The sequence below is a fragment of the Terrapene carolina genome, unplaced genomic scaffold (genome assembly GCF_002925995.2).
Source record: "Terrapene carolina triunguis isolate 2854851 unplaced genomic scaffold, T_m_triunguis-2.0 Scaffold113, whole genome shotgun sequence".
NCBI lineage: Eukaryota > Metazoa > Chordata > Testudines > Emydidae > Terrapene > Terrapene triunguis.
In genome coordinates, this window is record NW_020664464.1 from 3,370,954 (window position 1) to 3,393,977 (window position 23,024).

At 39.7% G+C, this 23,024-nt stretch overlaps 1 protein-coding gene across 2 annotated transcripts in view; it reads left to right on the forward strand.

Annotated features, from left to right (window-relative positions):
- Positions 1 to 23,024, forward strand: part of CCDC171 (coiled-coil domain containing 171) — a 215,773-nt gene that overhangs the window by 177,470 nt on the left and 15,279 nt on the right. For both annotated transcript variants that reach the window (XM_024211088.2, XM_029911722.1), the window contains one exon: positions 8,763 to 8,915. In XM_024211088.2, the coding sequence (XP_024066856.1) occupies positions 8,763 to 8,915 (153 nt within the window). The remainder of the gene's footprint in view (positions 1 to 8,762; positions 8,916 to 23,024) is intronic.

The window sequence follows — 23,024 nt, forward strand, 5'->3', positions numbered from 1 at the left end:
CCCCCATTGGCCCGGGACGGCGAACCGCGGCCAGTGGGGGCCGCGATCGGCCGAACCTGCCGCGTCAGCAGGTAAATAAAACTGGCCCGGCCCGCCAGGGTGCTTACCCTGGCGAGCCGCGTGCCAAACGTTGCCGACCCCTGAACTAGATGCTGCCAGAACAAAAACATTGACTAGAACCCTTTTTAAAACTGGTTGTCTAAAACAATTTCAGAATAAAGTCAGTTTCCCAGTGAGAAATTTTTCTGCTTGAGACATATAATGTGTGTTAGACAGTACAACAGAATGAAAACTGTTTATACAATTCCATTTTAAAAATACATTGAATATATTAAGGTTGTATGATTAAGCATTTAAAGCACTTAATTCTGGCCCATTCATTGTATGCATATGCTTTATGGTAGGCTCTTTACCTATGAGGTCACATTCTGTAATCTCTAGTAAATACAATATCATCTTTTTTTCCTACATTAGATACACATGTAACACCTTGTACCTTTTTTTCTTTATCTGTTTACACAAACTGCTTTGTCAAAATAATCCCGATTAAACTTGAATTAGAGTTTTATATAAGATCTCTGTGGTATTTATGTAAATAATTTTGTCAGCCCCTTATTCTTGTAATTTTTTTCAGCCATCAGCACAGTTTTCTTTGGCACTGCAGTCAGAGTTGGATCAGGCTCTAAACTACTAAGCTAATGTATCTGTGCGCACATGCATTTTGTTATATTTCTTAGGTGTACGTCACTTAACCATGAAGCTAACTTAACGGCAAAGTAACATATTCCCAGTACCTTTAGGGTCTTATGGACTCTTGCTGCTCCTTCCCCCACAATATCTTGGAAATCTAATATTAATTTCCCCATTTTGCTCCCCTCTGATCATTCCAAAACTTAGTCTCTAAAATTGTCTTCCTTGGCAGTTCATCAGGCAATATCACTCCCTCTTCAAGTCACTTCATTAGCTTTCCCTTCCCCACCATATAAAGTTTAATCAGCTCATCTGCCCCTCAAAAGCCCATCCTAAATCTCAGATGTAGTTTCTTATTGTGTTCCCTCAGTGGTGTTAGTCTTGGTGTCTCTGTCATTTTCTCCTCCCACTCCATCTTCATGCCCTCTTCATGATGCTCTCCGATTTATGGAATGACTTTCCAATACCGGTACCCCTCTTGTGCTGACTGTTGGCACGGACTCACCCCTGCGGCGCCTCCTGCTGGTTGTCTTGGGAATTAGCTCACCCAGCATCCGGAGCACCCTCTGCAGGCCAGGTGTCCCGCCTGTCGTTGGCCCCCCGTGTCCCTCCTGGACCCCGGTGCCCTTGGCTTGGGTGCTGCCCCCCTGGCAGTACCCCACTCTCTCTCTGGGTCTCCCCACCCAGGGGAACCCCCACCCCTATCCAATGTCACCTCAGTCGTGGCTACTGCCAGTCACCATCTAGCCCCCACGCCCTGGGGCAGACTGCAGTCTATCAGCCAATCATCACAGGCAACAAGGGGTTTGGACTGGCTGCCTTTACCCACCCTCAGGTTGCCCCTCTGCAACCCCAATACCTATATGGGCCTAGGACCAGGCCCTGCAGCCTGGGGAGTTGCTGGCCTAGGGCTTCCCAGCCTCCAAGGCCTTTCCCCAGTCCTGCCTCACTCTAGGTCCCCGGTGAGTTCCCCAGCAGCCAGGCCTGTCTCTCTCTCTCTTGTCAGAGGGAGACTCCTCAGCTTCTGGCTGCCCTGGCCTTCTTATAAGGCTGAGTTGCTCAGCTGGGACGTGGCCCCAGCTGCAGCCACTTCCCCAATCAGCCGGGGTTTTGCTCCTTTTTACAGCCCCAGCCCTCTGCAGAGCTTTTCCAACCCCTTCCGGGCTGGAGCGGGTGTTCACCCCGCCACACTGACACACAGCATCCTGGACCCCAGTATGTACACTGACACACAGCAAAGACTCCCTTTCTCCATGAGACCCACTAATACTAACCCACAATAAAATGACCAATATTGCCTAAGAGGAAAAGAGAAAGAAAATGGGAGAGAGAGGAGGAAGGGGGAATAGTTTCAGCATCTTCCTCTGTGTCTGTTGCTTAAACTGTAAGTTGTCTGGGGCAATGACTGCCTTTATTTTTCATCTTGTACACTATCAAGCATAAATAATGAAAATAATATTCCATGCATCAGCAAGATCCTCCTTCTTAAATGGTAGCTTGCTTCAATAGTTAGAAGAAAGTTTGGAGTCCCCAGAGCCTTAGGTAGCCACTAATCATGAAACTCTCAGTACCTGAACTTATCAACAAACTCTCTGTCAATTTCAATGCTCTCTTTTCAGTTTTCTTGTAGGAAATCATGTCATTACCTCTGACAGAGAATCTAGCCTTTTATTTCAAGCATCCTTCCCTTGGGCTAGCCTCTGATACCTTTGGGGGAACATAATTGTTATTGGAACAAAGGGGATAGAGTTAGGCCCCAAGTGTGGCCCTGAGTCAGCTTTGGTTGAAAAAAGTTGTAACAGGACTGGTTTGATTTTTGGCACATTTAAATTGTACATGCCACGGTTGAATGGAGCCCAACAAAAAGTTTACTGTTGAAACAAGATACCAGGAGAACAGATCATTAAAAAAGTGCCAAACAGCTGCAAAAGTGCAATTTTGCTGAATGTTGTCTCCCATGAGGCCTTTTCTGATGCCTGAGAAGCTGCTATATTTACATCCTCTACTGATGTTGCCACTAGACATTTTGGGCGATGGGACAAAGCAGCCAGAGTGAATTTTCAAATGCTAAAATGAGGGGGGAAATTAATCCCTTTACCCACAAAAACAGCCTCCACAGACTTCTAATAAATATCATAAAATCACTTGGGGTTGGCCTTCTCAAAGCCAAAATTAATTGGTATATGTTTGTTTTTGTGAACCTGTTAAACTAATCTTATTTATGTAATATTAGGGCCAGACATAAACTAGGGTTGCAGTAATAAAAGGCATACTGTACGTTATCCATTAAACACTCAGAACTCCAATCTTTTGAGTTTTATTTCCACACTGATTGCTTTTGCCCATATCACACATCAGCCAAACTTCACACTATACATAAAATTCTTACTCTTCAGATTTTTATCTAAGTGCTTTGTTATACTAAAGTTAGGCTCTCATTCGTCTGCAGTCCATTTATTATTCTTTCTTTTGTTCTTTTTATCTCTTTGTATATATTGCCCTTAGGTACATTTTACTACCTACTAATATTCTTTTTAGTTCAGGATTTTCTGAAGGGGGAAACCTAACAGGCAAATGTTAATTTTGATTTTTCTTTTTTCATACTTTAAAAATAAAGGTGTAATATGTGAAGTACTTGGTTCTTGATTTTGCTGACTGCTGTCTTACACGGTACATATTTGAGGCTTATGTTGCCTGTCTGGTCTGCTTATGACACGTTCTTTGATTTGCATTAGCTCATAATAGGTTGCCTATGGTTTATTTATTTCCTCCCCTTTCCTTTCTTCTAAATAGGAGATAAAATTATCTCTAGGTGTGTAATTGCTGTACACTCAGGATCAGATTCTCAGCTGGTGTAAATGAAATGGAAGTCAGTAGCACTACATTGATTTACAAGCTGAGGATCTGGTCCTTAATGCAATTTGTTTTACATTTGGTATTTATTGGCAGCTTTGGAAACAATGTAAAACTATGAAGGCATTAGATAATATTTTAATCTTTTGTTATCTGCAAATCAAAACACAGAAAGTAAAATTGCAGAAAAAATTAAAGTTCTTATTGGAATGTATTTACTCTCACTAGGTTACATGAACCTAATAATCAGGAAAGGGGTATCCCACTGACAGAGTATTTCCACATGGAATAAATAACTGATTTTCCTTTCCTCATGAAGTATAATAAATACATTAGTACTTTGACAAGAAATCATTTAATAATTTGTGCACTCTGATCTATGTGTTTCCTAAAATATTTTTCCACCAAAGTTTTCAACTTGGTAATACTTTGAGTGACCTTTGATCTAGTTAATTAAATTTAAAGGATATGCTTTAGCCCTCATTTTGTACTTTAATCTTCATGTCTCTTGAACATTGTTGCATAATTTATCAGTGCCAGCTAACAGAATGCCATATATTACTATACTTTATAAAAAAATCCCCAAAGATTAGTCTTCCAGCTGACAAATTTCTAGCCAATAATATAATGAAAAAGATATTTACAAGCATAATGTTGCACTGCACATCTTAGAATTTCTGTTTCTGAATAACGGTGAGCACATAGAGATGATCAGTCATATCACTGAAGGGAGGGAATATATATATTCTCCATGCTATTCTTTCTCCATGCTATTCTCTTCAGTATCCTTTTTGTGTCATTAGTTGCAGCCAATTCAGCATGTTGCCCTTCCATTTTCATGAAGCTGACAGGTCTTGAGCAGTAGTGTTGGAACATGGGTATGTTCTCACAGTGATAACTCCTTTTGGCATTATAATATGCTTCTGCCATGTCAATAGCACTATAAGATATATATATTTCTACAGCACATGCAAAAAATTTTATATATATAAAATTTTTATATATATATAAAATTTTTTGCATGTGCTGTAGAAAGGGACCTCCTGTGAAAACTCTTGTTCTATTCTAAGGTTGATTGGAGGGGGACAATATGATAATTTTAAAATTATAGTTTGCTCCATAGTTCATTGTGTTATTTAAAAAATCATATAAGGCTTGAAGTAGTTTGTCTCACTGGCAATTTGTCAGAGTAAGATGCTCAACTTCATAGATCTGTAGCCCAAACCAGAACTATTTGTGAGAAACTCTGTAGTACAAATAGGCCATCCTCAAACTTAGTAGTGTTTGAGCAGGGTTTAGCTTACCTATTAGCTTAAATAGATTTTTCTTGTTCTTGTTTTTCCAGTGTTTTGTTATGCTTTTAACTAATCCTTACCTTTATCTGTTTTAATTTAAAACAGATAGTGTCACCTTTCAATGTCCATTTTAACCAAAATTAAGAAAGTGGAAGGACAAGTACTATCTTATCCATCGCCCCACTCACAGTGCCTCCATTGTCATAGTAACTGAGTGCACCACAGACATTAATACATTTATTCTCACAATGCCCCCTTTTACTGATTGGGAATAGAGGCAAAAAGAAATTAAGATTAACATATTCAAAGGTACCTAAGTCCCATTTTCAAAAGTAATTTAGGGCCAGGTGTTTAAAAGTATATAGGCATCTAAAGATGCAGATAGGTGCCGAGGTATTTTGAAAAGTCCACAAGGTGCCTAACTCCCTTTGCAATCAATGGGAGTTAGGCACCTAGACACTTTTGAAAATCCCACTAGCCATCTACCTGCATCTTTAAGCACCTAAAGATATTAAACAATCTGGCCTTTAGGCTCTTAAGTTTCATTGAATGTCACATTTTAAATTGGGATTTACGTTCTTCTTAACATTTACCCCAGTCCAGCACCTTAATTGCAAGACCTTCCTTTCTCCATGCTATTCTCTTCAGTACCCTTTTTGTGTCATTAGTTGCAGCCAATTCAGCATGTTGCCCTTCCATTTTCATGAAGCTGACAGGTCTTGAGCAGTAGTGTTGGAACATGGGTATGTTCTCACAGTGATAACTCCTTTTGGCATTATAATATGCTTCTGCCATGTCAATAGCACTATAAGATATATGATTTTAAAAAAATAACTACATCTCTTATGAAATGAAGGCATAGAGGAGGGAAAAGGAAGGAGACTCTGACTACTTACTCTGAATTAACCAAAAAAAGGAATTCATTACCATTTCTGCTCTAAAATTGGCAGCACTATGCAAGTTTCAGCCTTTATTAACTCACATCCTATATTCCAGCTGGCTTTTTAATGTTTTAAATTAATATTCTTCAGCCCTCAGAATTGCTGTGGCCTCTTTAGCTAAGTCTGCTGCCCCACTGACATTCCTACAATACTCGTCAGTCTGGAAGGGGTTTTAGCTTTTAAAGTGAATGTGTGAAAATATATGTGTGGGTTGCAAAAATTGCTTCCTATAATGTTCAAGGATCACTATGACTGGCTTTTCTGAATGAAAATCAATGTCTAATATGTATTTTAAAAATCATTCTTACTTGTAATGAAAGATGATTTGTTACTTGTTTCAGATGTTCTATTCCCAGTTTGCATGTCACGCTATTACCAGTGTATTCAAAAAACAGAAGGGCTCACTAAAATGTGGTTCCCACAGACATGTCTGAATGTCAAATTTAGTGCTATAAAAATATATCCGGAAAGCTACAGAAGTATCTGTACTTGTCATTGTTGTATCTGTTTTTTTAAAATCTGGCATGCTGGTGGAAGCGGGGGGGGGGGGGGCTGTGAAGCTCTGTTTCTGGAAGATACCTGATCTCCAATTCTGTTAACAACACTGTTGATCAGTGAATAAACCTTATTTCTAGACTGATTGCAGATGTTATATCTGTAGTATACAAATAAGGATAAAAACAAAAAATGTTAAATTCCAATAGAAATGAGTGAAATCACTGTTTGACCAACTTTAAAATGAGCAAATAGGAAAGATTTCTCCCTCTCCCACCAATGATTCAAATAAGGGAAGCTTAGTTACTGTAGGAAGCAATGCTGGTGTCTCTCCATGTGATTTTCTTTGTGTTGACTCAACAATAAATCAGTGTCTTGATTGATGCTAAGCACATTTTACTGCTGGGGGTGCTGTCTTCCAGATTAGATTTACAACTGAAGTTCTGGATATTTGTTATTGAAGATCTCCTGGTACCTTTTGGAGGCGTAGAGGATGTTGACCCCTATGTCCTGGCTGATTTCAAATCTAGGTTGGCCTGTCAAAATTCCTCTGGGAGTTTAAACCTCCTTAAGGTTGCATAAGTGTTTCCATTCCAGCTACTTGTTTTGTTAATAACTTTGTGAAACTTCTGCCTTTCAGTCTGGATGTTGTTTTTTCCCCCCTGAAAGTTTGAGCATAAGAAGAGTTAAGAGGAAAATACACTATCCCTATCATTTAAAAAATAAATAAGTCTTTCCAACCTTTTAAAACTGAAACAGCTGGGGTTAGAAAGTTCATGGTTGATAGGGAAATGGTGAAATGGGGTGCACAGCACCTTTTCAGTAGGGGCTTCAATAACACCTTGATTCTACAACTTCCTATACATGGGCAGAGCCCTATTCTCACTAATGGGACTGCATTGGCACAAAGGTGCACCTGCACATGCGAGCTAGCAGGATCAGGTCCTCAGCTCAAAGGGTGGGCAGCTAAGAAAAGTCAGTCTCCACATTTTAATTTTAGCTGTGACCTTAAATATGTACTTTAGGCATGCATGCTTGCAAGTCACATATTGGTAATAGCCCTAAATAGTTACAGAAATGGAGTTTTATTTCAAAGAAAAGACAGCAAATGCCAGAGTCCAAATTGCACCTGCAGCCTAAACCCTGTTCCCTTCTGTGTATTCATCTGTAAGTTACACAACAGCATACAATTTCTCAAATAATAGAACGGGGCAAGGTATTTCAGCACATGCCTAACTTTAAGCCCATGAGCAGTCTCATTGAGGTGAAGCATCATAGTGTTTTGTATGGAACATGCTATTCTTTGTTTTGTTCTAAACCGTTGTGTAATATTTTTTGTAAATGGCTGCCACATTCTACTCAAGACATGGATGCATTTGGTAGGTATGAACATAGGCAAGCCCTTACACTGGCTTGGATATCTTTCCTGGATTGGGGCCATAATGTGTAAAGCACTTTGGGATTCTTCTTACCGAGAAAAGCTACCATATATGTGATGTAAGTAATTTATTCGTATTATTTGGCCGTATTCACACCTGGTGTAATTCATTTGACTTCAGCCCTGTTACTTTAATTTTATTTTCACAGACAGTAGAAAATGTATAAAACAAAGAAAAACAAAAGATTTTGGGAGTTTCCTTTAGTGCTAATGAATTTATTTTAGCCTACACTAAGTATTACATTCAGAAGGCAGATTTCATATTAGCCTTAAAGCTGTTCTTACATTAGAAAACTCACTACAGGTCACTTCAGAAGAGAAAACTGTAACCTATAAAATGTGATTAACCTGTTGTAAAGAAGAGCAGTAATCCCAACAGTGTTATACTATTTAGGGTAGATATAAAGTTACTAGGACTGCCAAATCATTTATATTCTCTTTTGCTGTTAACTTTATTATCAGTCTGATCAATATTACACAGCTGGAACATTCTTCCATATACACAAAGCACAATTATATTTTCCCAGCTATATTGTAAACAGGTTATTTACTTTAAGAGGTCTGGAAGTTTACTTGTTTTCTTTTGTTGCATGCCAAATTAAATCTGTGTTTTTTTTAATGTGAGTTGAGAGAGTGAGTGTCTCAGTTCAATTTGAAAATGTGCATTTTTACCTCAAACTGTGTTTGAGGTAAACTTCCCTGCAGATAGAAATTGACCTTACACTGAAACTTGTATTTAAATACAGTGAAAAATAGTGTCAGCTGTTGAATGCAGTAATCCGTATTTGAAAATATCTCCTAATTTGAGTGCAGGATTGTGTGCTTTCTGTAATGCTATCAGCCATTTACAATATTGGTAGGGTTACATAAACCTTTGCTATGTCTTTTAATTGTTAAATACTGCTGCTTAACTTTAGAAAATCTTCCAACCTTTGTTTTCTTTATTAATAAAAGTTAGCTAGTGTGATTCTATTAATGAATTTGGCTGTATGCAAGCTGGCATTTATATAAGGTCCACGTGGTATTGATTATTTATTTTACTTTTTAAAGGCTCTGATTATAAGTTTTATGGATGTCTACCAACTCGCAAGCTCCAGAGTTGCTACACTAGAGAGAGAAATAACATCTCATCGACATCACATTGCAGCCCTGAAATCAGAACTCCAAACAGCTTGTCTTCGTGAAAATGAAAGCTTACAATCAGTAAGTTGGCTTTTCATACTTTAATTTGATTTTATAATTTGGATATTCAGATTACTAGGCTGTATCTACTCACATATTGTGTAGTTCTGATAGGAATGTGTGATCATATTTCTTCAATATAGTTAATTTCATATCACAGTTTAGCACAGTAATACAAAATTACCAGTACAAAAATGCTATTGTGATCCTTGATACGTGGCTAAAGGGAGGGTGGTGGATGAAAAGCAATGAGAGGATTAATTTTACTACAATATCTCATATAAAGATTTGTTCATTGTTGCCAAAGCTAAAAACACAGCATCATGGCTTCTTTGTCTTTGGCAATGCAGCTGACAGTTGGATTTTGGACCTGAAGCATGCAACTGTCTATAGATGCAGCATGTCCTATTAAGCCAGAATGTTGTTAATTATGCGTATAACCAAAATGGTAATTAGAACATGTGATTATTCTCCGTAGGCAACTATACTTATTCATAATACATGTCTAGTGAAAGAGAAATATTATGCTTAATCATCTATAAAGTTAAAATCCTATTTCAAGAATCATTTGATGTCTAAAATATTGTTGTCCACGACGAAATTTGGGTTAACTTAAGGCTAATAAGGTGATTCTCCAGATCTGAGAACTGTCTTTAGGGGGATTATTGAATGCATATTTGTGTCACACAGGCATCAGGCAGACATATAAACTGTCACAAATATGTAGCTAATTATGTCTTTAGTGAGATTGTGTAGGTAAGTTACATATAATTAATACATTTTTCCAATTCTTTCTTCCTTTTTCCTTATTGTATAAAGGGATGAGCGTTTTTTTGTCTTGGGTTTTTTCTTTCTCTCCTTTCACTCTGGATAAAGCAAAGGACAGTAAGGAAAACAAAGGTAATATTTTACATTGAGTGTCAAGTAGGAAGAGGGGAATTGTTAAAACAAACCAAGTAAACTTATCAGCAAAGCATTATTCAGGGACTGTGCTTGTGACTTTGGTTGCCTCCATAAGAGCTTGCATTAATTTCTCATTGACTCATTTCTACATTGGATTAGCACAGAGGGAGATATTTCCCTCAGTGCTGAACTTAAACTTTAAGATCTTTGGATGAAAGGTTGAATGTGTGATCTAATGATATCACATAAGTGCAAAGCTTTGTTGATACATTTGTGACTCTAGACAACCTAAGAGGCCTGTTGAAATTGTTTCTTTTCTTTTCCAACCAATTTTCCTTTATCTTTTGGGTACTACTAGGTTTACATGTGTACTGCTGAGCTGCTTCAGTCTTACTAGGTTGCTTTTTTGTCTTTTTATTGTTGAGGGTTTCAATCAAGATGACCACTTGTGTAGCTAAGAGTGGGAAGCCTGCCAAGATTACTGCAGTGAGGTTTGCTTGCCTTTGGATATAGAGAGTTTTTAGTTAAGATTATGCTATTACAGTTTTTGAAGCGCTATTCTAAGGTTTGAAATGGCACTATAAAAAGCTATGATGCCTGTGATTAAACTTAACATTTATTGTAAATTATATAATTCTATATACATCATCAATGCAAAAACTATGTTGTTGTTGTTGTTTATTTGTACGGCAGTGGCATCTGTGGGCTCCAATCACAGATCAGGACCTTATTATGCTAGGTGCTACACAAACAAAAAAGACAACCCCTTTCCCCAGGAGTTTTCAGTCTACTGACAGCCTAAGTATAAGTATTAATGTAAAATTATGGTTTAGAATTTAAACATAACAAAGACAGGAGATTCAAAGTTATTTTTCTAAAACACCTTAACTCAACTCACTTGTATGTATGTAGTATTTTGTTATGTTTTTATATTTTGTAAGCTCTATCCATTAATATATGCAGTGATTTCAGAAAGCCTGAATTTTAACAAATGTAGCAGTCATAAATTTGAACTTTCAGACTGTTCTGTGTTTTAAATTCTCAACCTTCACACTCCAATAATCTAAATTGTTTGGGATGTTTTTGCATTTAATTTCCTTTCTTAGATTTTAATAAAAAGGGAGTGTGATTGCTTGCTGAAATAGATATATGGATAGATAGTACATGGTCCCTTTCCCCTGACATCCCAAAGGTAAGGAGGGGTAGGTCCAGTGGCCTATTCTTAGGCTAGCCACTTTGGCCCTGTATTTCAGATTTCATACACACTGTATAGCACAAAACCACTCTAATTCACAAAGCCTTGGAGCACACAATAGTGGAATTGAATGTGTGATCTAATGATATCACATTTAGCCCCCACTCCCTTCCCAAAACCTTAAGATAGGAGAGCTTTATCCAGAGAGATTATCCAGTGCATTTACCCAGAACAACTGGTCAAGCTCAATTAGTTTACACAGTTTTTCAGGGTGCAGAGCTTTCGTATGTGCTTGTCATGTACATGTCAATCTGGAACACCAAATCATAGTTTATTGCTAAAAATAATTGTCAGGGAAGTACACATTCTGTGTATGTCTAGTAATTACTTCAAACGGTAATTACTAAATCAGATTTCTGTTCTCCATTCTTCTCTTTCTACCATCCCCTGAGTTGTTCAAAACTGATGTTGGTTTTAACGTCATCCTATTTTTGGTATTTTTCTTCTTTTGCTTACCACCCTCTGGCTGTCTCTTTCACCTGTTGGTGTACCTCTGTTCTCACCTCCAGTTCCATTCTCTCACAGACATTTTCCATTGTAACTTAGGTTGATCCTCTTTCTTCCACACTGTTTTCTCACATGCTTAAGCAATGTTACTTCTTTGATAGACTTCTTCTAAAACCTGCTACCCAGGCCCCATCTTCCCCTCTCTCTCTGCCCTAGATTTTGCTGACTACTGCAAAAACAAAACTGACACCTTATGGCAAGATCTGTTTATTCTCACTTTTTCCTTTTCTTCTCATTTTTCAACTTAGTCTCTGAATCAACATCTCCATTCTCCTCTCCACTTCCAGCCCTACTTCTTTTCCTCTTGGCAATGGGACACATGGTTATCCTACTTATTTAGTTATATCCAGAGATTGTTTTGTTCATTCACATTCATGCAGGGTGGAATGTGATCAAGGTAGATAAGAGTCAGCTATCAATATTTGGTTTGTGGGGGATAACGAGAGAGGAGTCAATTATTTGGCAAGGGGTGGGAGCAGGGAACATCAGTGGCAGAATGGTTCACAGACCTAACAAAAAATACAAAGTCTGGCCCTGTCTACTAGTCCTTAAAGTATCTTAATCCTTTTCCCCCCTTTTTTTCTCCCTCTGTACTGTCTCCCAGGGTGATCTCATTTCCTCCCATGGTTTTTATCTCTCACGTCTATGTTGATGATTCACAAATATATTTCTCAGTCCCTGGCCATTTTCCCTTTGTGCAGCCCTGCATCTCTGCCTTTCTCTAATGTATTTTTCATTCTTGCAACCACCTAAGACTCAGTATGGCTAAAACAGTGCTTATTATTTTTCCATCTAGAGTCTCTTCTTATACCTTTTTCTGGCATCCTTACTTCCGCTGTTCTGATGGTCTCCTGTGCTTGCAAGCTTGATTTAATTTTTGAGTCCTCTCTATCCATCTCCCATCTTATCTATGCTCTCTCCAAATTCTGCTGCACGTTCCTTTATCAACTTTTTTTCATGCCCTCCATCTCTGGTACCAAAACATTGTGAAATAGTATCGTAATAGTATAGTAACTACTGTCATTTCCAAGATGTAGGCCTCCCCTTCTGTTTTCCCCCACCCAAAATGTATCTGTCAAGACCCTGTTCCTTTTTTCAGCACTCAAACCAGGTTGTTACACCTGCTGGAATCACTTAGCTGTTGTAAATGGTTGTAGCTCCATTTAAGTCAGCAAAGCTACACTGACTTAGCCATCTTTGGATTTGGCCATCAGGTTTTAATAGATCCTTTGACTTTTAAGAACAGAAGAGACCACTATGCTCATCTAGTCCATCCTTCTGCATAATACAGGCGAGAAAATTTCACCCAGTTATTTCTGCTATGAACATCTTCCAAGGACTGCATGCCACATTCCTGCCACAGTCTCTTCCATGAAGTTCAAAGTTCAATATCTCATATTCAAAGTTTTCCATAATTCTTCCCTGTCTTCTGCCCTTATGTCTTCTTATACCTCACCCACTCCCTTTAAGAAAGTTTAGTGCCTCTGAAAATATGTGCTTTATAATGAAAGTATCCTGATCAATGATAACTAATGTAATGCACATTGGAAAACATAATCCCAACTATACATATAAAATGAAGGAGTTTAAATTAGCTGTTACCACTCAAAAAAGAGATCTTGGAGTCATTGTGGATAGTTCTCTGAAAACATCCACTCAATGTGCAGCGGCAGTCAAAAAAGCAAACCGAATGTTGGGCATCATTAAGAAAGGGATAGATAAGAAGACAGAAAATATCATGTTGCCGCTATATAAATCCACGGTACACCCACATCTTGAATACTGCGTGCAGATATGGTCCAAAATCCAAAAAGATATATTGGAATTGGAAAAGGTTCAGAAAAGGGCAACAAAAACGATTAGGGGTATGGAATGGCTTCCGTATGAGGAGCGATTAATAAGGGCTGGTCTACACCCAGCCGTTAGTTCGGCGGCTGGGGATCGAAGTTCTGGGTTCGACTTATCGCGTCTGGTCTGGACGCGATAAGTCGAACCAGGAAGTGCTCACCGTCGACTGCGGTACTCCAGCTCGGCGAGAGGAGTACCGCGGAGTCGACGGGGAGCCTGCCTGCCGCGTGTGGACCGCGTCTGAACCGCGGTAAGTTCGAACTAAGGTATGTCGACTTCAGCTACGTTATTCACGTAGCTGAAGTTGCGTACCTAGTTCGACTTGGGGGGTTAGTGTAGACCAGGCCTAAGACTGGGACTTTTCAGCTTGGAAAAGAGACGACTAAGGGGGGATATGATTGAGATCTAAAAAACCATGACTGGTATGGAGATAGTAAATAAGGGTTATTTACTTCTTCTCATAACAAAAGAACTAGGGGTCACCAAATGAAATTAATAGGCAGCAGGTTTAAAACAAACAAAAGGGAGTATTTCTTCACACAACGCACAGTCAACCTGTGGAACTCTGCCCGAGGATGTTGTGAAGGCCAAGACTATAACAGGGTTCAAAAAAAAAAATAGACAAATTCATGGAGGATAGGTCCATCAATGGCTATTAGCCAGGATGAACAGGGATGGTGTCTCTAGCCTCTGTTTGCCAGAAGCTGGGAATGAGTGACAGGCAACGGATCACTTGATAATTACCTGTTCTGTTCATTCCCTTTGGGGCACCTGGCATTGGCCGCTATCGGAAGACAGGATACTGGGCTAGATGGACCTTTGGTCTGACCCAGTATGGCCATTCTTATGTTTTTAATGTTCTTATAACTGTATAACATAATTTGTGACTCTGTAATGGTTTATATATTAAGACCCTGACTGAGGCATACAACTTGAAAAGGTATAATTTAAAATGTATTTATACACAGTCTCATTACTTGCTTATTTCTAGTTCAGCAGTGTCTAGCTGTAATAGCAGAGTTTGGACTTTGCTTCAAGGTTGCCCATTAAATGAATTCTTATCAGTTACTTTAACAGTAGAGGGCTATGTTTCTTTGATCCATTTTACTCCTCCTTCAAACACATTAGCTTACTACAGTACTTGCACTTTCATTCTGAGTTACAGTTAACTGTAGGCTTTGAACGGAGAGCTTTTGAGTGCTGTACAGTACAGTAGTGCAGTCATAAGCAAGTACTTTTTGGGTGCTTTGGGCAGGAGCAACCATAGCTTTGGGCAACACATGGCACCATAGATGCCCGTGGCCAGCATGTGAATCCATGGTACATATACTGCCAAATGAAAGTCTCTTGTGAGTCCATTACTGCAGTGAGCTGTTCTAGCGACATGGCATTTTCCACTGTGCTTTCAAACACATTCTACAAAGTGACAAAAGCAATTTAGAGCAAAGTTTGCGTTACATGTAAAGGATGATATGTTTATTCATATGATGTCAGTTCTCCAGAGCCTCTGACCTTCATAGCTTCCAGCCTTGTGCTTTTTGCACTGATGTCAGCATCCCGTATTTTGTAGAAGTGTTGAATATTTGAAAATTTTTAATAGTGATGACAGAAATTGGGTGCCACAGTTGTGCTGGGCCAGCTGATTGAGTGTTTCTCTGAACCTGAATGTGCTCACTGCACTCTGTGGCTTGCTCTGTTCTGCTGCATGGTTCAGGACAGGGCAAGTCAGTATAGGGGATGAGATGGACACCTAGTACAGCACCACAGTGCATCTACCTGGCTGGGGGCAGAAGCATTGAGTAGATGGCAGTGGTTATCCCTACTCCTCCTCCATCCCGTTGGAGTCCAAATTACAGGGGGAAGGGAAGGAGACAAAAAGGGTAGAGACAGAGAATAATGGAAAGAGAAGACGCAGAAATAAGGACCTCATGGGTGCAAAGGAAATGGAAATTTGGTGGGGATAAAAGGTGAGGCGTAGGAGCTTAATATACTCAGTTTATCAGAGAGAAGGTTGAGAGATGACTTGACACATGGAAAAGACACCCAATAGTGTAGAAAATTTTCAGCCTTGCTGACAAAGGTATAACAACATCCAGTGGCTGGAATATGAAATTAGACAAATTTAGCCTTGAAATAAAATACAGTTTTCTTGCTGTGAGGGTAATTAAACATTAGAACAGCTTGCCAAGGGGAGGAGGTGGACTCACCATCACTTGAAGTCTTTAAGACAAGATTAGATATCATTTTAAAAGATATGCTTTAATCCAGCTTCAGGAAGACATTCTGCAGTCTATGGGGGTGGAATGGGGCTGGTGATCATGATGGTTCCTTCTGGCCTTGGAGTTTGAGTCTGTGGGTCCTTCTGTTCTTCCCCTTCATTCATGGGCATAGGAGGAATGGGATTCCCTGCATAGCCCTCAATGGGCACATAACATGTGCAGCTTTGCAGTGAGATAATGACTATAATCAAACCTCATGCTTCAGCTGGTTGCCTACAGGGGTCAGGAAGGATTTTTTCCCTAATGCACAATTGACTAGATGTATTCAGTGGAGTGGAAGGTGTTTTGCCTTCCTCTGAAGAATCATAGATTGGCCAGACTTGAAGATGGTACACTGGATAAGATGGACCAGTGCTGTGAGGGGTACAGAGAATCCTTTTTTTAAATGCCTGGTTGGTGAGACTTGCTGCTCAGAGACATACTGATTGGGGTTGGGGGAAGGAATTTCCCCCCCAGTCAGAGTGGCAAGAACTTTGGGCTGTTTTTGCTTCCGTCTGTAGCATGGGGCATTGTTCACCTGCTGAGATCATCTGGGTATAGCTCACCTAATCAATTCCCTGCCATTGCAAGAACCTTGGTGTCACCTTAGTCTCTCCTGGTCTCTGCCTGTGGCACACAGTTTAGTTTCCTGATGACTGAAATGTTTTTGTCTAACTAAATTATTTGAACTTAATATGTGAGTATCTAGGTGAAATTTAATGGCTTGTGATATACAGGTGGTCACACTTGGTGATCTGATGGTCCCTTCTGGCCTTGAACTCTTTGAAACTGAAAAATGTCAGAGGAAGGAGAGAGGAGTGTGACCCTCAGGAGAGGAGACAGATGAAGACTGGAGCAGGGAGTGGGGATTTCATCTTGTCCTTGAAAACAATAAGAGCTGTTGTTTTTGGATGTTTATGCTAACTGATGTTGAAACCCAAATCACTTAGGGTTCCCCCAACTTGCTGTTATTGTGGTTCTTGTTATCTATACTTAATTATTTTTTTTTTTGCACTGTTTGGGTGGTGGTGTTTGTTAAGTTTTTGCAAAGATGGGTCAACATTATGAAACATCACATAGTGATGCAATATGCAGGGCAGAGAATACAGGAGTTAGAGGGTTTTTGATTAAGCAGGAGACGCAAGTTTGAAGAACAGTCTTGTCTGACAGCTATCTGTTTTTAAGACTCTGATAAATGATGCTTACTTTAAAAAATAAGTTAAATTTCAATAGAATATTCACTCAATCTTTCCATTTGGTGGACCAGCAGCCAGTCCCCAGAGCCACCCCTCTTATATGCAAAACCTTCCTTAAAAATTTTCAAAATATTGTATAATGAAAATATCATGTAACCTCAGAACAACCACTTTCTTTACAGTCCAATCTAGCTGCTTAAGGGCAGAGTGTATGTGTGTTTGTCTCTCTTGTTCTCTCCTTTACCCTCACCTCACCTGAATCAGTCAGTGTATCAGGATTATGAGACCTGTAGCTGCCAGTGCATGAATGGACTTTGTCTTACACTGCTGAATCATAATCATTTTTATTGTTCCCCCACCCCTCCTTATTTGGCCTTTTGATTTTGTATGTATGGAAGAAAGGCAGCCCATCTGTTTTAAAAGTGCAGGCGGAATATGTCCCTCCTTGGTGGGCATGACTGCCATATCCTGTGCCTTGGAATGTACCTTGACTGACATATCAGAGAGAATTCTTCTCAGGTGTCATTAGGCGCACACAGGTCGTGGCTGGAGCATCTGAAAACTCTTCTTGCCTTTTCCACTACTTCACATTAGTCTGATTCAAAGTTGATTTAGGTAGCATTGAAGGCATTGGCACTGGGGGGAGGGGGGGTCAGGGGTTGAGATGCATTAGTTTCTAAATACAATGGTTTGTAAAAATGCATTGAAACTTAATATTATCATTGGTACCTTATTCTTGCAGTGCTTTTGGGGCACTAGTCCAGGAGTAAATATACTATTTCATTCCCTGCTATTAATGATCATTATATTGTTCTTTATAGTAGAGTATAGAAGAATATTTTTAAAGTAATAGAAAAAGAAAAGAATCTGATGAGCCCACAAGGGTTCCACATTATTCGGGTATGCTGTATACATGCAGGACTAAATATCAGTATGGGCAGGATTAAATCATACTTTGAAAAGAAATTATATCTAAAAAGCAGAGCTCCATTCAAAAAGTGACGTTTTACTGAAATACTTGCATTTTGTAGGTAATTATAAGGAATTGGCCATCAGTTTAGTGCCTTACAACACACACCTGAGGCATGCAGGCATCTTAATCTAAACGCACATCTTGTCATGTAGTGTTGCTTATATAAGTAATAGTCATAACCAAACAGTATAAATCATGTCATTTAAACTGTTTGGTTATTATATAGCACTAATAAGAAGTATAATAATATGAAACCAGTATTATAAATCACATAACATGACTTGGGGCAAGGTGTTCAAAAAAGTTTGAGTAATCCAACCACGTATATTTGCCTTTTTGTAAAGAACACTTCCTTTTCTATGGAAAGCTTTTTTGATATTCAATATGCTAGGTATGTGAACTTTTAACTTGTCAAACTATTTTAACATATTTGAAAATTATAGTAATTTGATTATAATGTTGCCTATAAGGCAAAAGGTTCAGTTAATAGAATCCATATGTAATTAAAATGCAGAACTAAATATAATCAGACCCGAGTGACTATTGCCTTCATATTGATAGTTTTACAATGGCCTCTGGGGTTGAAAGTTTATGTTAAAGTTACCAAATGCAGCAGAGCTGCAGAAAGTGAACAAGACGACAGTTTATCCATTTTAAATTCAACAACATAGTTAAGTGATAGGCATACAATAACAAGTCTCTGGATCCTCAGAGTTTTAGGAATAGCTCCCATTGGCAGGTGGTAGACGCAGGAGACGTGTGTGCTAGTTGAAGATCTGCACTCAGCAGCAGCACTGTTATATAAACACCCTGAGATGAAGGGTCCTGCTGTGAGCTAGTGATGGCTTTTTAAAAAAAAGATAATATGGTAACTTAATTTGTATGAATTCATGTTTGAATCATCTGAAAGTTATAGACACAACACTATGTACCAAGCCACAAAAAAAGTTTAAAAAAATTTCCTGAACTTAAAAAAAAAAAAAAAAATTATTTTCTCTGGACAGTTTTAAGAGTCGACATCCTGTGTTAGAGTTCTCTAATCATCACCAGCACAATTTACAATCGGAACACACAGAGAGCCAGTTCAGACCAGCTCATCTGTTGACTTTGGCAGAGGCCCTTAATCTCACTGTGTGCAGCTGCCACTGGAGAGATGGGGACTCGGCAGAGAGCCGAAGGAGGGTGGGATACAAGATTGGTCAAGGCATGAACACATAGGCCTGCTTCATTTCAACAGTCATACACTGCCTTTTTTATAGTCTTTTCATTTTACTGCTTTTTTTTTTAACCTGAAATTAAATGAGGACCTCTCATGAGCCACTGCGCTCCAGGCATAAGAAATTGTAATGTCTGGCTTCCAGAAACTGTCCCGTCAAAATGTGCTTCTGATTAGGTGGCTTAATTACAGCTGTGAAAACAATGTTGATTTAGGCCTCAAGATTCCAGTGCATGTCACCCGTTATTAGCTAGCCTTGGACTGAAGCCACCATTTTAAAACTCTGTACCACTAAAGTCACACACTGCCTGACAACTTTTTATTTAGGCAGAAAGGTTGCCAGAAGCAACACATTTTATGCAAAATATTTTTCATTGTGCAAATTTCCAATGTGACACTCTTGATAGACACAAAGTGGATAGTTACGATTGAGCTTCACCAAGTCCAAAGCCCAAACTTTTGCAGGAAAACTGTTTAAAATAGTTTTTATAAAGTTTGACTGACATAATGCTTAATTTTAATTCCTTTAATTCAGTTTTATTCCAAATCCAGCATGTTGGTTTAACCACCCAATTTTATTGCATCTAAATTTTCCTGACAGTTTCATTTGCTGTCGGGAAATAAAATTGCCATTTTTGCAACATGGGAAATAATGGCTAGCTTCAAAACCAATATGTTTGAAACTTCCTTTGCCTGAAGCAGGTTAAGGCACACACTCAATTTACTTTAGGGGGAAAAAGCTCATTAAATAGTTTTTAATATTTTAATATAATTTAAGTAACCACTTTCACAGTGGGAAAGCTTATTAGGCCCATGTATTTACATCTGTAGAGAAGTAAATGTTTGGATAATTAGATGGTTTCCAATACTTCCATTTTTCAATACAGTTGCACAGTTAATGCTATGAATATTGTAAATGAACATGATGCATTCATTGCATTTAAATGTTGTATTTCCAATGGCAATAGTTTGTTTTGAATCACTTCCACTTTTTTCTTAAGTAATTAAAATGTTCCTTGTTTTATCTGAGTTTAAAAATCTCCTTATTGAAATGAACTGGCTAGTATGTGTGTATGCTCGCTCAAGGCAGACCTGTGCTTTTGGAACAGTAGGATCTAAATTCTAATCCTACTGTTGTCATGAAATTCAAAACTTGCATGCTGTGTTGCTTAATGGAAACCATGACTTTCCTCAATGGCCACAGGTTTGTTCCAATATTAAACACAAAACAAATCTTTCAAACTATTGGCTGAGCTGCAAAAAGGGAGGATTATGTTTTCAGGAAGCTAATCTGTCTCGTCCCTTTTTTGTTAATATTTTGCATTTCTCTGGCAGTAATTATTAGAGGGAAGTTTTTCTATGGAAGTATATGAATGGAGAGCTCAAAAACAAAGGTACTCAACTTTCCTTTAAATTGAGAAATCTGATTCCAAGATCAGAGATCAGATAGGCATTGAGGCCTCAAAATGTCTCTCTTCCTTCTGTCTTAAATGCTCAGGACAATACAACCAGGGCCGGCTCTGGCTTTTTGGCCGCCCCAAGCAAAAAAAACCAAAAAAAACCGGGGCAGCCAGAACAGCAAAGCAAAAAAAAACCTGGGGCGCAGCCGGGGCGGGGGGGGGGGGGGGCGGGCGGGGGGGGGGGGGGGGGGTAGGGAGCGGGCGGGAGAGAGAGAGAGAAGGGGGCGGCCAGGGCTACAGCAGGGGCGCTGCCACGCGGCTCCTCCCGCTGCGCCGCCTCCTGCCGCCTACCACGAGGGCTCCGCTCCGGTCGGCGGGGAGGGAAGGAAGAGGACTGCCCTGCAGGGCGCTCTGGTTCTCCGCACCGCCGCCCCCTACAGGGCGGCTGGAGCAGAACAAGAACAACAACAACAACAAAAAAGCGGCCGTGCCGCCCTAGGATTGGGCAGAATGCCGCCTCCAACAATCTGCCGCCCCAAGCTGGCCCTGAATACAACAGTGGTATATCCAAGAGTAATTAATAGGAAACTACAGCTTGGAGAGAGAACTGATTTGGATGAGGGGACATGTCCAAAGTGTAGATTCAGTTTTGCCCCTTTTGGGAAAAACGTATCCATACTGTACAGTGCATTAATAGAGGAAAAGCAAGTAAATGCATACACTACATGTTGTCCATTTACCAGAGGAGAATATAATCTAACCCTTTTCTGTGAAAAATGGCACTTGGCATTACTGAAGTTTAACGTTAAGGAAGGGCTCACTTTATGCTGAGAGAACCTTCACATTATAAAGAAGTGGTTTTATGTTGTCCTCCTCATCAGATATATTTGTGATAATTTTACAAAATACAATTCCTGAATAATGTACGCTTAGTTTTATTCACCAACCACAGCACAGCAGCATACATTTGCTTTCTGTCCCCAATATTCTTTGCTTCCTTTTTGCCCCTCATCCCATTCCTCTTAAAGCCACAGTGTCCATCACATCAGAATAGAAAGAATTTTTGTATATAACTAACAATACTGCCAACACTGTGGTAGGAATAAAAGCACCGTGAGTGCTTGACAGGCTGTTATTTTGAGAACTGGATATTATAGACCAGGACACTTAACCCCCAAGTTAAAAAAATTTTTTTTTTACAAAAGAACTGAGCCAGGGACATAATTTTACTGGTTTTACAGAAGAAAGGGAATATTCTGTACAAAGGAAGCCAAATTCACTTCTTTCCAGACTTAGGGACTTTTATTCAGGCCAGGAGGTGCTTCCTCCTTCCTTTTGAAGAAGTTGTTTCAAGATAGAGGCCTAGAAGCATCTATTATTCCCTGCTAAACTGTGGGTTAAACATAAAGGGAAAGTATGTTTGATCTGGGGCTATGAATCAGCCAAGACATTTTTGGAAGGGATTAAAGAATAACTGAGCCTGAATTACTCTGGCTCAGAGACTTAGATGGCACCTGAATTGAGGGACTCCAAACTGTCATTCTTACTGTTGTTCGTTTGACATATTTAAGTAAGATTGTGTACAATATACTGTTGTGAATCATGATTTTCTTGTTCCTGCATTTGTTTTGTTTTCTGTTTCTGGGTATTTCTGGTTACGAATAAACATATGGTAGCATTTATAATGATAAAATTCAGTAGTGATCATCCTTCATTAGTATATACAGTAAGATGTTTTGCATGTGCTTTTTTTACCCAGTGGTTAAAGCAGATCAAAATAAAAGTGCTTTTGGTGGCTTTCATCATGTTTCTCAGTATTGCTTTGTGATGCCACTTTACGTCTGAGGTGATAGGATACAGGAAGCACAAGAGAATGGGAACTACAGAAGAAAAGAAGAAATCCAAAATGTGTTCATGTCTAATCGTTCCTTAGACCAGGGGTTCTCAGGACAAATTATTTGGTGGCCTCAGAGTGTGGCCACCAACTCTTGCTGGTGGCCACTCTCACACTTTTTCCTAAAATACTTGATTAGCTTTAGGAAAACCAAATAAATATGCACATAGACACATCCAAATGATTGTAATTTATTTATTGCTAACTAGTAAGTCTGTTGTGAAAAGTGATATTAACAAACATTCAGGTATCACTTTTCACAGCAGATTTACTCGGCCCTGGCAAGCCTGGGGACAAATTAAGCCCTGGATGGAGGGTTGGGGGAGACAGTGGGGGCCAGAGGAGATGGGGTGGGGGGGCTGGAGCCTGAAGCCCTGCGACCAGAGCCCGAAGCCCTGTGGCCGGAGGACAGGGTCCAGGGATGGAGCCTGAAGCCATGTGGCCAGCCCCTGGGGTCTGCCACTGCACAGCCAGAGCCCAGGACTGAATCCCGAAGCCCCAGAACAAGAGCCTGTTGCCCTGCCACCCTAGGGCTGAAGCCTAAAGCCTGAGCCCCACCATCCCTCGGAAGGTGGGGAACTCACTGGCTGCCTGCTCCTCCAGCGTTGTGCCCCAGGTGTCTCCAGAGGGTGGCAGGGCCCAACCCCTGCTGCTGGCCCCAGCATTCAGGAGCAACAAAG